Here is a 16,467-nt window from a genome sequence, read left to right on the forward strand (position 1 = left end):
GCTTGGTTTGTCTGCTCGTTTTGATGCCAACAGTTTATGAAGTGAGTCATGAACCTGTTCCACTTAACCCTGTGTTCTTGGATGCCTAGGTCTTCCTGTTATTATCTTAACATCTCTGTTGCCGGGCCAAAGTTTTAAAGTTTCTCTTATTACTGAGTTGCAAAACTCTCTCCCGTTGTTATGCTGTGGGATAGGCGGAAGACCAACAACAGAAAACACATGCACTGATAAATTGTGTGCTACTTCATCTGCAGACTTATTCATCTGAGGCCAGAAGAAATTAATAAATTTTGTATAATGGTCAATGTAGTTACTGATCCAACAGTTTTGCCCGTCTGGGTCAGCATGTTTGTCGACTAAGTCTCACTGTCCCCTGTGCATAAAATATTTGAATGTGATAGGCGTCAATGGAGCAACTTTTCTTTGTGTTTTTTTACATGCACACTGAACACATCCTTTGATGAATTCCATGCAAGCTTTTCTGGGAATCCCATAATACGTTTGTTCAACGTCCTTGTACAATTTATGGTATCCTGTATGAGCCCTAGCTCCCTCATGTACAGACTTAAGTACTTAAAATATCTTATCAACTGTAACAACTTTTTTTCCAATTGGCGAGAATTCCCATTCTTCTAGATTCCTACCGAAAAAAAACTCAATTTTAAAAGGGAAACAAAAGAAAAACTTAAATTATATAAAAAAGAAACATGATACTCTTATCAAAAGAGATAAAGTTTTAAAAAACAAAAGAAATAAGAATAGTAGTTTGTTCCCCCCTTTTGGTTCAAACGATAGATATCGGTGTCAAATTGGATGGTGATGATGATGATAATGATGTAGAGGCGAATGATACTGATAATGATGATGTTTATGATGGTTATTGGTGATAATGGATGGTTGATAGGTCGGATTCATATTCAGCACACTAAGTAACCAGTTCACCACTGAACGAAAGTTGATATTAGGATAATAGGAGAAAACACAAGAAGTTAGTAAGGTTATATGTAATACAAACTAAATAAAGATTATTCTTAAACCTCACCTCATTTGTGGGAATGCAGAGTTCGTTTTCCATTCAATTCAGGACAATTGATCAATGTCAATTGCTTCTTCTTAACATATTGTCGGAATCTCGCTGAATCACTTTTCCCATTTATCAAAACACTTCTAATTCTCTCAGTTTTCTCACAAGTAAACAGCTGGTTTGACGGTTTAATTTTTTTAGTAAAGTTCCTAAATATTCTTAAAACTTTTCTTCCCACATTTTGTTTACTTCTAAATAATCTAATAACTTCAATTCAGTGAGCAACATTCAATTTTGTGTACATGTATTTCTGACATGCTAAATACATGAGATTAACGGATTAAATTAACGCGACTTTTTTGAATAATTAAAATATTATGTTTTTATTCCAATTACTATTTAAGATTTTATATTAATTCGAGATTTCAGTTATGTTGACCTGTGATATACATTCGTATCTAAAGAGCTTGATCTACTTCTTAAAATCAGTCCGACCATTCGCATATACGGTCCGACTGTATGCGTAATTTTAAAAAGTACGCATACGGTCCGGACCATACGCGTACAGTCCAAATACTCATACGGTCTGGAACATATATACATATATTAAAATAAACTCAACCCCAATTTCATTTGTGGCCGTTCCAAGTCAGACTACCATGTGTTGTTTGTCTATGTTTTTGTTAGGAAGGAGTCGTTGATCATGTTTTTTGTGGTTTGCTTTGTACTGTCAAATATTTTTTGATAATTCATGTTCATGATGTTATATATTTTTTATGTATTATGCAATGGTAAATACTTTAAAAACTGTCATGACTGTAGCACATCTAAATAATATAAAGGAACAAAAACACTATTGTTACATTATATAATGGGGTTTTTTCAAATGTAAATTTAGAAATTATTGCATGTGTTTATTATTGCAATTTTTGCAGAATGAACAAAAATGTGAGATTGATTATTTATAGATTATTACATGGCATTTTCCATATGTCCCTGGTATCAGCCCTAGACTCCCATATCAAGCCAGAGGGCTTTATCCCAAGGGCTTGATATGGGTCGTGACTGATACCATGGACCATATGGAAAATGACATGTAATAATCTATTTATCACATATTTTCAAGCAGGAGAAAACAAATAGCTTACACCAAATTATGTTCGATATTTCATCAAAAATCAAAAGATATTCAACGAAAAAAATAAATAAATGTATCAATGTGAGTTAAAAAATAGTTTGTATCACAGTAGGTTAACAACGTTTTGTGAAAAGTTTCGGAAATAATTAACAATAAATATATAAATTCTAAGAATTGCAAATATTAAACGACTTTAAAGTGTTACATTACAAATGTTAAACTAGAGGCTCTAAAGAGCCTGTGTCGCTCACCTTGGTCTATGTGAGTATTAAACAAAGGAAGCAGATGGATTCATGACAAAATTGTGTTTTGGTGATGGTGATGTGTTTGTACATGTACATCTTACTCACTGAACATTCTTGCTGCTTACAATTATCGCTATCTATAATGAACTTGGCCCAGTAGTTTCAGTGGAAAATGTTAGTAAAAATATACAAATTTTATGAAATTTGTTAAAAATTTACTTTAAAGGGCAATAACTCCTAAAGGGGTCAACTGACCATTTTGGTAATGTTGACTTATTTGTAAATCTTACTTTGCTGAACATTATTGCTGTTTATAGTTTATCTCTATCTAAAATAATATTCAAGATAATATTAAACCAAAAACAGCAAAATTTACTTAAAATTACCAATTCAGGGGCAGCAACCTAACAACCGGTTGTCCAATTCATCTGAAAATTTCAGGGCATAGATCTTGACCTGTTAATCAATTTTACCCCTGTCAAATTTTTCTCAAATGCTTTGGTTTTTGAGTTATAAGCCAAAAAACTGCATTTTACCCCTATGTTCTATTTTAGCCGTGGCGGCCACCTTGGTTAATGGCCTGGGCACCGGACATATTTTTTAAACAAGATACCCCAATGATGATTGTGGCCAAATTTGGATTGATTTAGCCCAGTAGTTTCAGAGAAGGTTTTTGTAAAAGATTACTAAGATTTACGAAAAATGGTTAAAAATTTACTATAAACGGCAATAACTCCTAAAGGGGTCAACTGACCATTTTGGTCATGTTGACTTATTTGTAAATCTGACTTTGCTGAACATTATTACTGTTTACAGTTTATCTCTATCTATAATAATATTCAAGATAATAACAAACCAGATGCTCCGCAGGGCGTAGCTTTATACGACCGCAGAGGTTGAACCCTGAACGGTTGGGGCAAGTATGGACACAACATTCAAGCAGGATTCCACTCTAAATTTGGATTGTGATTAAATAGTTGACACAGCATAGGTTTCTGACACAGAATGAATGTATTCAAATGAACTTAAAATTTTTGTTTTCTCTTAGAGCAATTCACTATGCTGTTGAATATTAATCCTCTCAAAAAAATGTTTGAAGAAATTTTCTTTTTATTTATGAAATTTCAAATGAGAAAAATTGAACCCAATTTTTTATTCACATCCCCCTTTCCCTTATTCCAAAACTAATTTCAATTAAAATATTCTAATGGAGTTTGCAACAATTACTACTCATTTAAATACATCATAAAATATTAAGATGTAAAAAAACTGCTTGTTATCACTGAATGGTAAAGATTATTTAAATTTATCAGTTGGTAGTAAAAAGTGAATATACATTGTATATTGTATATAACAAAGATTTAAGTTGATTCTGGACAAAGAAAGATAACTCCAATTAAAAAAAATTCTTGCAGATATTTCTTGCTTACTATACTGGACAAAGAAAGATAACTCTTAATTAAAAAAAAATTTGCTATTTCACAATATTGTGAAATTAGATATTTCTTGCCATTGCACAATACTGTGCAATTGAAAAGACTTGCTATTGCACAATACTTAATATAATAATTTTAGATCCTGATTTGGACCAACTTGAAAACTGGGCCCATAATCAAAAATCTAAGTACATGTTTAGATTCAGCATATCAAAGAAGCCCAAGAATTTAATTTTTGTTAAAATCAAACTTAGTTTAATTTTGGACCCTTTGCACTTTAATTTAGACCAATTTTAAAACTGGGCCAAAAATTAAGAATCTACATACACAGTTAGATTTGGCATATCAAAGAACCCCAATTATTCAATTTTTGATGAAATCAAACAATGTTTAAATTTGGACCTCGATTTGGGCCAACTTGAAAACTGGGCCAATAATCAAAAATCTAAGTACATTTTAAGATTCAGCATATCAAAGAACCCCAAGGTTTCAATTTTTGTTAAAATCAAACTAAGTTTAATTTTGGACCCTTTGGACCTTAATGTAGACCAATTTGAAAACGGGACCAAAAATTAAGAATCTACATACACAGTTAGATTTGGCATATTAAAGAACCCCAATTATTCAATTTTGATGAATTCAAACAAAGTTTAATTTTGGACCCATTGGGCCCCTTTTTCCTTAACTGTTGAAACCAAAACTCCCAAAATCAATACCAACCTTCCTTTTATAGTCATAAACCTTATGTTTAAATTTCATAGATTTCTATTTACTTATACTAACGCTATGGTGCGAAAACCAAGAAAAATGCTTATTTGGGTCCCTTTTTGGCCCCTAATTCCTAAACTGTTGGGACCGAAACTCCCAAAATCAATACCAACCTTTCTTTTGTGCCCATAAACATTGTGTTTAAATTTCATTGATTTCTATTCACTTTAACTAAAGTTATTGTGCGAAAACCAAGAATAATGCTTATTGGGGCCCTTTTTTGGCCCCTAATTCCTACACTGTTGAAACCAAAACTCCCAAAAGCAATCCCAACCTTTCTTTGTGGTCATAAACCTTGTGTCAAAATTTCATAGATTTCTATTAACTTAAACTAAAGTTATAGTGCGAAAACCAAGAAAATGCTTATTTGGGCCTTTTTTGGCCCCTTATTCCTAAAATGTTGGGACCAAAACTCCCAAAATCAATACCAGCCTTCCTTTTATGGTCATAAACCTTGTGTTAAAATTTCATAGATTTCTATTCACTTTTACTAAAGTTAGAGTGCGAAAACTAAAAGTATTCGGACGACGACGACGACGACGACGCCAACGTGATAGCAATATACGACGAAAATTTTTTCAAAATTTGTGGTCGTATAAAAACAGCAAAAATTCCTTAAAATTACCAATTCAGGCGCAGCAACCCAACAATGGGTTGTCTGATTCATCTGAAAATTTCAGGGCAGATAGATGTTGACCTGATAAACAATTTTACCATTGTCAAATTTGCTCTAAATGCTTTGGTTTTTGAGTTATAAGCCAAAAACTGCATTTTACCCCTATGTTCTATTTTTAGCCATGGCGGCCATCTTGGTTGGTTGGCCGGGTCAAAAAACACAAATTTTAAACTAGATACATCAATGATGATTGTGGCCAAGTTTGGTTTAATTTGGCCCAGTAGTTTCAGAGGAGAAAATTTTTGTAAAAGTTAACGATGACAGACGATGGACAACGATGGACGACAGACGACGGACGCCAAGTGATGAGAAAAGCTCACTTGGCCTTTTAGGCCAGGTGAGCTAAAAAAGTTTAGGAAGAATCCTCGATCAATACTCATTCTAGTGTGGTGTCATATATTTTCTAATTTCTTCTTTATGTCAAAATTTTACAGGAACTTTTGTGATTTTCACTGTTGATTTCTACTTTTTTCTTCTACAGCACATTTGTAACTTTCTTAATTTCTTTTCATTGTGTTCAACTTGTTAACAAATAGCCTTTGATTGAAAGATTACCGGAAGTTAAACTCGGGGGCTTGATATGGATTTCGAGGGCTGATATCAATATCGGCATGATAAAATTAATAAAAATCATGCAATAATTGAACCAAGTGAATAAAAAAATAAAATCATGCAATGTTTTTTGAGTTCACAAAGTTCATTGTCATATACATGTACATGTACAAAGATTAACAGTATTACCTTCTTTAGAGCAAGAACTGGAGGAATCTTTTTCCATAATCTAACATTTTTTTATTTTGGTGTAAATTCGATCCAACTGAAAATATATACATGTATATATATATTCAAATGCAAATTATTAGACAATTAAGTAATTAATGATCAATAAAACTTATAAATCAAAAATGTCTTATATTCCATTCTCCTGATAGTATGTATTAGGATATGAATGCCCTCTTCTGTCAGGTGTCAAACAGTTTTTTTTTGTCTACCGTTAGTTTAAAATTGGTTAAAATTTTAATATGTTTAATATGTTTCGTCAAAATATACTTAACTTGATTCTTTAAAGGTCTCAAATAAAAATCCTTAATACAAGTTATTATCTTGAAACTACAAAAATGCTTATGTGGGCCCCTTTTTTGGCCCCTTATTCCTTAACAGTTGGGAAAAACCCCCAAAATCAATCCCCACCTTCCTTTAGTGGTTATAAACCTTGTGGTAAAATTGTATTGATTTTTTTTTCTTATAATAAAGTTATTATCTGGAAATCATCTGTCTTGGGACAACACTGATGATGATGACATTACAATGTGATACCTTAGATACAACCAATTTTTTTTTTATTTTTCAGTAGTATAAAAATTAAGTGGACCAGCTAAACAACCAAAGTACAAGAAATGACATAAAACTGACTCTGAATTTGTACATGAAATTGATGTAGAAATCCGCAAACAGAAGCTTAAGATGCTCAGGAATACATTTATACTGCTGAGCAGTTTTTCACCTCAAATTATAAATAGCATCCCAGAAAATAGCAAAATCTTTTGATTCTTAACTTTCAATCCTCTTTATGGTTCCTTAGGCTTAGATGAAAATCGAAAACCTGATCAAGACAATATATATACATGTTCTAAACAGGCTCACCGCTCACTATGAATTCAAACTCTTCTTTTAACAATCAGTATGATCCTCTTGCTGATCACATATATATATGTATATACCGTTTCGATCCCTAACATCACTGAAGAGACATTTATTGTCGAAATCTGGATATGGTGTACTAAAAAAATATTGACACCGTATGTTTGTTGCATAACATCATTGCCACAAGTTAAAAAAAAAATTTCTGTTTAGTATCGAATTTATATTAAGATCCATTTTGTTACATCTTGTGATCAATTTTATTTAGCAATCGCCAATGGTAGTCCGCAGGTTTAAAGAACATCAGTTGTTCGACCTGTTAGTCAAAAACATTTTGTTTAAATATACTTTTTTAAATGTTGTTTGTGCTGTTTTTAGACCCTTCTACAACGAAATTTGATTTACATGCACACCTATAAAAATTGCGTTTTTTATCCAACGCAATCATAGGTTTGAACGTAGTTTCAATTAAGACTCCTTTATATATATAATATATATATACGAGTCTAAATTGAAAACTACGTTCAAACCTATGATTGCGTTGGATAAAAACCGCAATATTTATACGTGTGCATGTTAAACAAATTATATATATATATATATACATAAGTACGTCTGAGTCAGTGACAACTCTACAACAGATGTATCCATCGGATCGCCATCAATGATGGTGATACATGGCTGTGTACATAATGTATATACAACTCGTCTAAACATCAACCCAACAATGTTAGATCTGTAAATTTGCTTTCGCAAATTTTTGGTTCTTCCCTCGCCGGGATTCCAACCCATGCTACTGTGATATCGTGACACCAAATCGCCTGCACTGCAGCCATCCCGCTAGACCAATATATATGAATGTATGAGATGCAAGAAACTTGGAATACATAATATTAAAATCCAACTAATTTAGACAGTACGTAAAAGTAATTCAACTAACAGAAAGCTTTGTTTGCAATACAAAAACAAAAAACAAACCCTACAACTTAGATATTCAAAATCCTCCACCTTTTCATGAATATCAACAAATATTAATTTGATAAAGTTATGTATGGATTTTATAACAATATATATACATGTACATTGAATAGTTCTGAAATTAGATAAATGTCTTATTCATGTTATTGTTTAAATTTTGTAAAATTTGCAACTAGAAAGAAAAAAACAGATATGAAAATGGCACAAGATAAGCACTCACAGTCATTTATATAAATCACAATTTATTCATTTTAACATGCTTAAGCAGAAAACAATATGGACCTTAAGGGAGCTACCATTTAATTTTAGCTACAAGGGGAGAGGGGAGGTATTATATTTTGTAAGAGTCAGATTTTTTTCACGCAAAGAGCTTCAACCTTATCAATTTGCCAAAAAATTTGCACTAGAAGGTATACATGGTATAATGATAATCTGGATTCAGAATGTTTTTTTCCTAAAATCAATTTGGGAATTAGAATATTTAAAAAAAAAAAGATCCAATACTTCCCACCTTTTGAAGTTCAATGATTGCTCCATAAACATTTTCCACTGAACTTTATATTTATTTTCGACAAAAACTATATACATGTATGTACGTAGGAAATTCGTCCTGAACATGCATGAAATATTTCCACTGGATGTTAAGCAAAGATAACAAAGGCAACAATCAATCAATATGTAGGACATAGTCCTGGTTAGTCCAAATAATTATGAAGTCTAGCAAGGCTATTATCTTTTAAATGGCTTCAGCGTTATGACGTGGTCGGAAGTCGTCCCAGAAAAAAAATAAAATTGCCTTCTAGACGACATAATTATTTGGACTAAGTCTTGGTAAGTTGACATTCAAGGTAGAGCGATCCACATGTTAAAAATAACTTTCTTAAAGGCTATTCTATTTTTGTTTTGACACCTTCCTACGCCTTAGTAAGGCATCAAAGAAAAAATATAAAATAGCCTTTCAATACATCATAATATTTGGACCTTACTTTGACAGCCTTGGAAATGTACATTTTGTAATACAACACCAGTTAGTATCTTATACTTTATGATGAACTTTAAAGGGGAGCATATACATCAGCAATGTTTGCAAAGAAATACATGAAAGCATGTAAAAAGCCTGTATTAGAACAGTGGAAAGAAGGATAACGTCACAGATAATCTGGCAGATTTAAGATTATGAAGGACAGGCACTTGTTTCTATCCATACAAAGGTCGACTATCCATATAAATAGAATGGATAGTCGTCTTTCTCATAATAATGGATAGAAATAAGTGTGTGTTATGAAGATATGGTACAGTTTAGTCCATAGCCAGAAATTAGTAGTGGTTTTGCTAATTAATATTCATAACATGTAAATGAGAATTGTACCACGTGATAGAAGTTTGAACCGGACTGGCTTGATAGGCTTGATATCATTAAAATCTTTAAAACACGGATATTATAAGTTGCCCGTCACAGAGTCCTTATTTACAATCACTTTGATATTTCCGTAAAGTTGTCAGGCGGTAAAAATCAAAACAATGAATGCGAATTTAGTGAATTTTTCGTGAGTGTATTCTTCTTGAAATAGTGACTTTAAATTTTACGTGGGAACCTAGAGTTCAACGACTACACATACAAGGTTTGGACTTGATTATTCTTTGGAAATTCAAGTTTCCAATTTCACCCCGGCAACCTGTTTTTGTAAAGACAATTGTAAGCCAATTTTCAACACGAAGTCTGCAAATTTGACGTTTCAGCCTGTATTTAACACTGCAATGCTTAAAGCCTCCCGCTTCGATTTTTAAAATAGCTCAGGAACCTGTATTTTTGCAACAACAGTCATTATGTTTCGTTTAAATGGTGTATATTGTTGTGTATATTAATTTTCTGTCCCGGCAACCTGTCTGTCACTTAAATTAAAATTAAAACAGACATTTTTTTCAAAATTCCCTATCATTTTAATGTAATTTCCGTGACCCGTATCCGATTTCTTTAGTATAATATTCAAATAAGCAAAGTGGCGTTGATTTCTGGATATGCCAAGACAAGCTGGGCCCAGCTTGTCTAGCAAAACAGTCGTTGGACGTCAGATAAAGTGCCACATAAAAGATTATTAAAGAAACTATATTCATACGGTATTCGTGGATCTATATTAGAATGGATAACTTACTTTTTAACTAACGTCGACAACAAGTTGCGGTGAAAGGGGAAAAATCTGAATGGCAAAATGTAATAAGTGGAGAGCCCCAAGGCAGTGTACTAGGACCTGTTCTTTTTATTATATTCATAAATGATTTACCAGATGTTGTGAAGTCTATAGTAAAAAATTTCGCAGACGATTCAAAAATTTATGCACCTACTTCTAAATCTGATGTCTTACAGAATGATCTACAATGTAGATGCACTCTACAATTGGTCCAAGTTATGGGACATGAAATTTAATGTGAACAAATGTAAACAAATCCACTATGGAAGAAATAATCCTGAAAATGTTTATACTATGAACAATATTGATATTACTAAAGATGAACAAGAAAAGGATCTTGGAATTATTTTTCAAAATGATCTTAAATTTTCGCAACATATATCAAGTAAAATAAATAAAGCCAATAGTATACTTGGGCTGATTAACAGAACTTTTAACTTTAAAGATCAATATACATTTTTAAGACTATACGTTGCGTTGGTACGACCACATGTGGAATATGGAAATACAATATGGTATCCGCATTTAAAGAAAGATATTAATGCTGTAGAAAAAGTGCAGATGAGAGCAACTAAATTAATTCCTGATACAATGTATACGACATTTAAGCTATGAAGACAGATTAAAAGTACTTAAACAAACCTCCCTAACTCACAGAAGGCGAAGAGGTGATATGATACAAGCGTTCAAAATATTAAAAGGAATCGAAGATATATCTTATGAAAGATTTTTTACTGTAATCAGTACTAATACCCGTGGGCATAATTGGAAATTAGCAAAACCTAGATGCAACACTTCTTTTCGATTAAGAAATTTCTCACAACGTATTATTAATGATTGGAATAACCTACCAGTTGAAGTTATTTCATCTAAAACTGTGGAAGCCTTTAAAATTAGTATAGACCGTCATTGGGAGTCAGTCATGTATCACTCAGTTAGGAAATTGATGAGGACACAAATAGTTTTATATATAACTTTTTAATTGTGTGAAATAATGCACCAAATCATGCAGGATTGATGATTGTATCAGTTTTTGAAAGTGTACCAAAATATGGTGGGCTAAAAAGGATAGGATCCTTCCATATGAGCCCCACAACGATCTTACAGGTATCTTACAGGTATACAAATCCTTGTTTGAACGTGTAAAGAGGACAACCTGTCATCTATGATAGCTGCTGTTTTGGTGTAAACACAATACAACAAATGGAAGTTTTTAACGACATTGACTGGCCCTGTATATAAAGCCCTTGCACGGTCGGATATCAACACAATACCTGAACTTTCAGCCTGAACAGAAGTGCGTTTCAGTTTTACAAAACGCTTGTTCGTAACTCTCTTGTTTTGTCGATGTTATTAATTGGAAAAGTCAAGAGATGTTGCTTTGGTTCTTTCGGTACGATTCTTTTTTCGCCCCAGACAGTTTCGCCCTAAATCACGTTCGCACACTTAGGTTTATGCTGGTAATTAACAACATATATGTTCCTGATCTATGTGACAATAGTAAAAAGTAAAAGTAACATAAATTTCAGAAACTTTTTTGCTTACTGTAGGTATGAAGTTATTTCCAACAATGTCGGACATGTGAATAAATTATATAAAAAACGCGGGTATCCTTCAGATAAACATATAAAAGATCATAAAATATTACTATGTATTAATAACATATGTCACCCAAACTTATAATGGAACAATAAGTAAAATGTAGTCTCACTGGACATTTTAACTTTTATTATTTTAAACATACATATATATTTCAATAACATATACATATACAAATACTATACAAATACAAGTATTTCAAAGTTATTGACACAAACTCATTAAATAATAAGACCTATGGAATTACACACATGTAAAACTATAATATAATTGACATGGTAGAATGAAACTGGTTCCATGATAACATATCATGCTATAACGAAAAGTTACATATTGATGTATCATATAAGTTCACTATAGATAGATATATAGATATTTTTATTTTTAAAGTACAACTTGGTACATGTACATGACTGAATACAATATATTACAGTTTTAAACATAAGCAGCACAGGCACTTGTCTAAAAAAAATAATTGCTATATACCTTAATGTTATGGTATATAGGATTTTTTTTTTGCTTCGTTGAAGTATCGATAATCGACAACTCTAGTATTTCCATCTAGTTAGTTAGTCATAGAAACTAGTGCCTGTGATAAGCAGTCAACAAACAGAATAGCACGCCTCCTTCAGCTGTCCCTTAAACTAAAATATGTACTAGTTCAGTGATAATGGACGTCATACTAAACTTCAAATATATATAAGAAAATGAAATAAAAAATCATACAAAACTAACAAAGGCCAGACGCTCTTGACTTGGGACAGGGTGAAAAATTGCGACGAGGTTCAACATTTTTGTTAAGATCTCAATCCTCCCATCTAAACCTCTTAATATGTTTAACAGAGGTATGTATGAGTGGCCGTTCATTTCAAAATAGCGATGGTTCCATCTAGATGCATTTTCCATCTTACTCAAGATACTTCGCATAACTGGCCATTTAGATGATTCGCACTTGTTTAAGTATCTACATGCTTCGCACAAGTATCTTAATAGTTCGTGTTAGTATTTAGATGTTTCGTTGAAGTATCGATAATCGACAACTCTAGTATTTCCATCTAGTTAGTTAGTCATAGAAACTATAGATGCTGATTTAAACTATCTAGATACTTGTGCGAAGCCTCTAGATACTTGAGCAAAGCATCTATATACCGGCTGTATAATAATTATACAGTATTCATAACAGCCCTCTATATATCGTTAAAATTATGGCGCTTTACAATATATATCCATTCACATATATAAGTATAAACAATAAAACATGAAAGCCCATGTTTAAAACTTCTAAAACAAAAAGATTTGGAAAAAAATGCATTGATAAAACAATAAAATTTATATAAAATGGGGATGATAAAATTCAGGAGATATTGAATCTGTACCAATAAAAGTAAGTTAAAACTTCAAGAATATTTGCTAAAAAAAAATCTAAAATAACCAATCAAAGTAAATTAAAATTTCAAAAAAAAAGCAATTGCTTAAAAATTAAAAAATTACAATGATATAGAAATATTTTAAGAACAATGAAAAGTATGTCTGAATAAATGAGTTTTCAGGTTTTTCTTAAAAACGTTCACACATAGGATGTTTCGTACTTGTCCGAAGCCTTATGTTACTTGTGCGAAGCATCTTGATACTTGTGCGAAGCCTCTAGATACTTGAATAAAGCCTTTGGATAGTTGTGTGAAGCCTCTAGATACATGTACGAAGCCTCTAGATACTTGTGCGAAGCCTCTATATACTTGTGTGAAGCCTCTAGATACAAGTACGGAGCCTCTAGATACTTGAATAAAGCCTCTAGATAGTTAGATACTTGTGCGAAGCCTCTAGACACTTGTGCAAAGCCTCTGGATAGTTGTGTGAAGCCTCTAGATACTTGTACGAAGCCTCTAGATACTTGTACGAAGCCTCACGAAGCCTCTAGATACTTGAATAAAGCCTTTAGATAGTTGTGTGAAGCCTCTAGATACATGTACGAAGCCTCTAGATACTTGTACGAAACCTCTAGATACATGTACGAAGCATCTAGATACTTGTACAAAGCCTCTAGATACTTGTACGAAGCCTCTAGAGAAATGTACGAAGTCTCTAGATACTTGTACGAAGCCTCTAGATACTTGTACGAAGCCTCTAGATACTTGAATAAAGCCTTTAGATAGTTGTGTGAAGCCTCTAGATACATGTACGAAGCCTCTAGATAGTTGTGCGAAGCCTCTAGATAGTTAGGTGAAGCCTCAAGATACTTGTACGAAGCCTCTAGATACTTGTGTGAAGCCTCTAGATACATGTACGAAGCCTCTAGATACTTATACAAAGCCTCTAGATACTTGTGCGAAGCCTCTAGATACTTGAAAAAAGCCTCTAGATACTTGTACGAAGCCTTTAGATACTTGTGCGAAGCCTCTAGATACTTGAAAAAAGCCTTTAGATAGTTGTGTGAAGCCTCTAGATATATGTACGAAGCCTCTAGATACTTGTGTGAAGCCTCTAGATACATGTACGAAGCCTCTAGATACTTGAATAAAGCCTCTAGATACATGTACGAAGCCTCTAGATACTTGCACGAAGCCTCTAGATACTTGTGCGAAGCCGCTAGATACTTGAAAAAAGCCTCTAGATACTTGTGCGAAGCCTCTAGATACTTGAAAAAAACCTCTAGATACTTGTACGAAGCCTCTAGATACTTGTGCGAAGCCTCTAGATACTTGAAAAAAGCCTTTAGATAGTTGTGTGAAGCCTCTAGATACATGTACGAAGCCTCTAGATACTTGTGTGAAGCCTCTAGATACATGTACGAAGCCTCTAGATACATGTACGAAGCCTCTAGATACTTGTGTGAAGCCTCTAGATACATGTGTGAAGCCTCTAGATACATGTACGAAGCCTCTAGATACTTGTGCGAAGCCTCTAGATACTTGTGTGAAGCCTCTAGATACAAGTACGGAGCCTCTAGATACTTGAATAAAGCCTCTAGATAGTTAGATACTTGTGCGAAGCCTCTAGACACTTGTGCAAAGCCTCTGGATAGTTGTGTGAAGCCTCTAGATACTTGTACGAAGCCTCTAGATACTTGTACGAAGCCTCACGAAGCCTCTAGATACTTGAATAAAGCCTTTAGATAGTTGTGTGAAGCCTCTAGATACATGTACGAAGCCTCTAGATACTTGTACGAAACCTCTAGATACATGTACGAAGCATCTAGATACTTGTACGAAGCCTCTAGATACTTGTACGAAGCCTCTAGCGAAATGTACGAAGTCTCTAGATACTTGTACGAAGCCTCTAGATACTTGTACGAAGCCTCTAGATACTTGAATAAAGCCTTTAGATAGTTGTGTGAAGCCTCTAGATACATGTACGAAGCCTCTAGATAGTTGTGCGAAGCCTCTAGATAGTTGTGTGAAGCCTCAAGATACTTGTACGAAGCCTCTAGATACTTGTGTGAAGCCTCTAGATACATGTACGAAGCCTCTAGATACTTATACAAAGCCTCTAGATACTTGTGCGAAGCCTCTAGATACTTGAAAAAAGCCTCTAGATACTTGTACGAAGCCTTTAGATACTTGTGCGAAGCCTCTAGATACTTGAAAAAAGCCTTAAGATAGTTGTGTGAAGCCTCTAGATATATGTACGAAGCCTCTAGATACTTGTGTGAAGCCTCTAGATACATGTACGAAGCCTCTAGATACTTGAATAAAGCCTCTAGATACATGTACGAAGCCTCTAGATACTTGCACGAAGCCTCTAGATACTTGTGCGAAGCCGCTAGATACTTGAAAAAAGCCTCTAGATACTTGTGCGAAGCCTCTAGATACTTGAAAAAAACCTCTAGATACTTGTACGAAGCCTCTAGATACTTGTGCGAAGCCTCTAGATACTTGAAAAAAGCCTTTAGATAGTTGTGTGAAGCCTCTAGATACATGTACGAAGCCTCTAGATACTTGTGTGAAGCCTCTAGATACATGTACGAAGCCTCTAGATACATGTACGAAGCCTCTAGATACTTGTGTGAAGCCTCTAGATACATGTAAGAAGCCTCTAGATACTTGTACGAAGCCTCTAGATACTTGCACGAAGTCTCCAGATACTTGTACGAAGTATCTAGATACATGTGCGAAACATCTAGATACTTGTGCGATAACACCTCATTAACAGACTTTAATTAGCTAACCCGATTAACAGACCAACCACCCATACAGTCGCATACTCAGGTATCTCATTGGCAATCATACCACATCTTCTTTTTTTATAATTACCGAGTGACGACCGTGACACTGGTCATTATGTGGCCTTGTACAGCTGATTTTGTAACGCGACCAAGCCTCCGTGTTGAAGACAGTACGTTTATCAATTACACATATCAATGACATTTTTATGTTATTCTGAGCAACAACAAAAAACTTTCATACATATGTACAGTTTAGGCAAGAGCCCCAAATTAAACTTTGACAATAAAATTGTTACAAGGCATCTTTTTTCGTGGTTACGATATAAATTCCACATTGAATAAGTTATGTGACATGTACACATACTAGACTATTTTTAGTAATGGTATAATACTACATTAAATGTTGTCTTCATTTATGAAAAAAATGTTTAGTATTAACTGTTTTTGACTTTTCAAAATAACACGAAGGAGGTTAAGATTGTATATGGTAGTTTTTATTTTAGCTAACCTCGAACAATTACTATGAAAATATATATTAAATATGATTGGTAAAATAAGGAAAGTCTCCTTTTTTCGACTTTTTAAAGTTTACCCCCGTAATAAACAAGCAG

General features: G+C 33.4%; 1 protein-coding gene across 4 annotated transcripts in view; it reads right to left on the reverse strand.

Moving 5' to 3' along the window:
* Window positions 1-11,663, reverse strand: part of LOC134712038 (CLOCK-interacting pacemaker-like) — a 38,796-nt gene extending 27,133 nt beyond the window's left edge. For 2 of the 4 annotated variants that reach the window (XM_063573154.1, XM_063573151.1), the window contains exons 1-2: window positions 11,370-11,455; window positions 6,029-6,104 (exon numbers count right to left, since the gene is read on the reverse strand). In XM_063573154.1, coding sequence (XP_063429224.1) covers window positions 6,029-6,065 — 37 coding nt within the window. In that variant the 5' untranslated portion in view covers window positions 6,066-6,104; window positions 11,370-11,455. The other 2 variants (XM_063573153.1, XM_063573152.1) reach the window with 2 other exon arrangements.
* Between the last annotated feature and the right edge of the window lie 4,804 nt (window positions 11,664-16,467).

This window comes from Mytilus trossulus, chromosome 3 (genome assembly GCF_036588685.1).
Source record: "Mytilus trossulus isolate FHL-02 chromosome 3, PNRI_Mtr1.1.1.hap1, whole genome shotgun sequence".
NCBI classification, from domain to species: Eukaryota; Metazoa; Mollusca; class Bivalvia; order Mytilida; family Mytilidae; genus Mytilus; species Mytilus trossulus.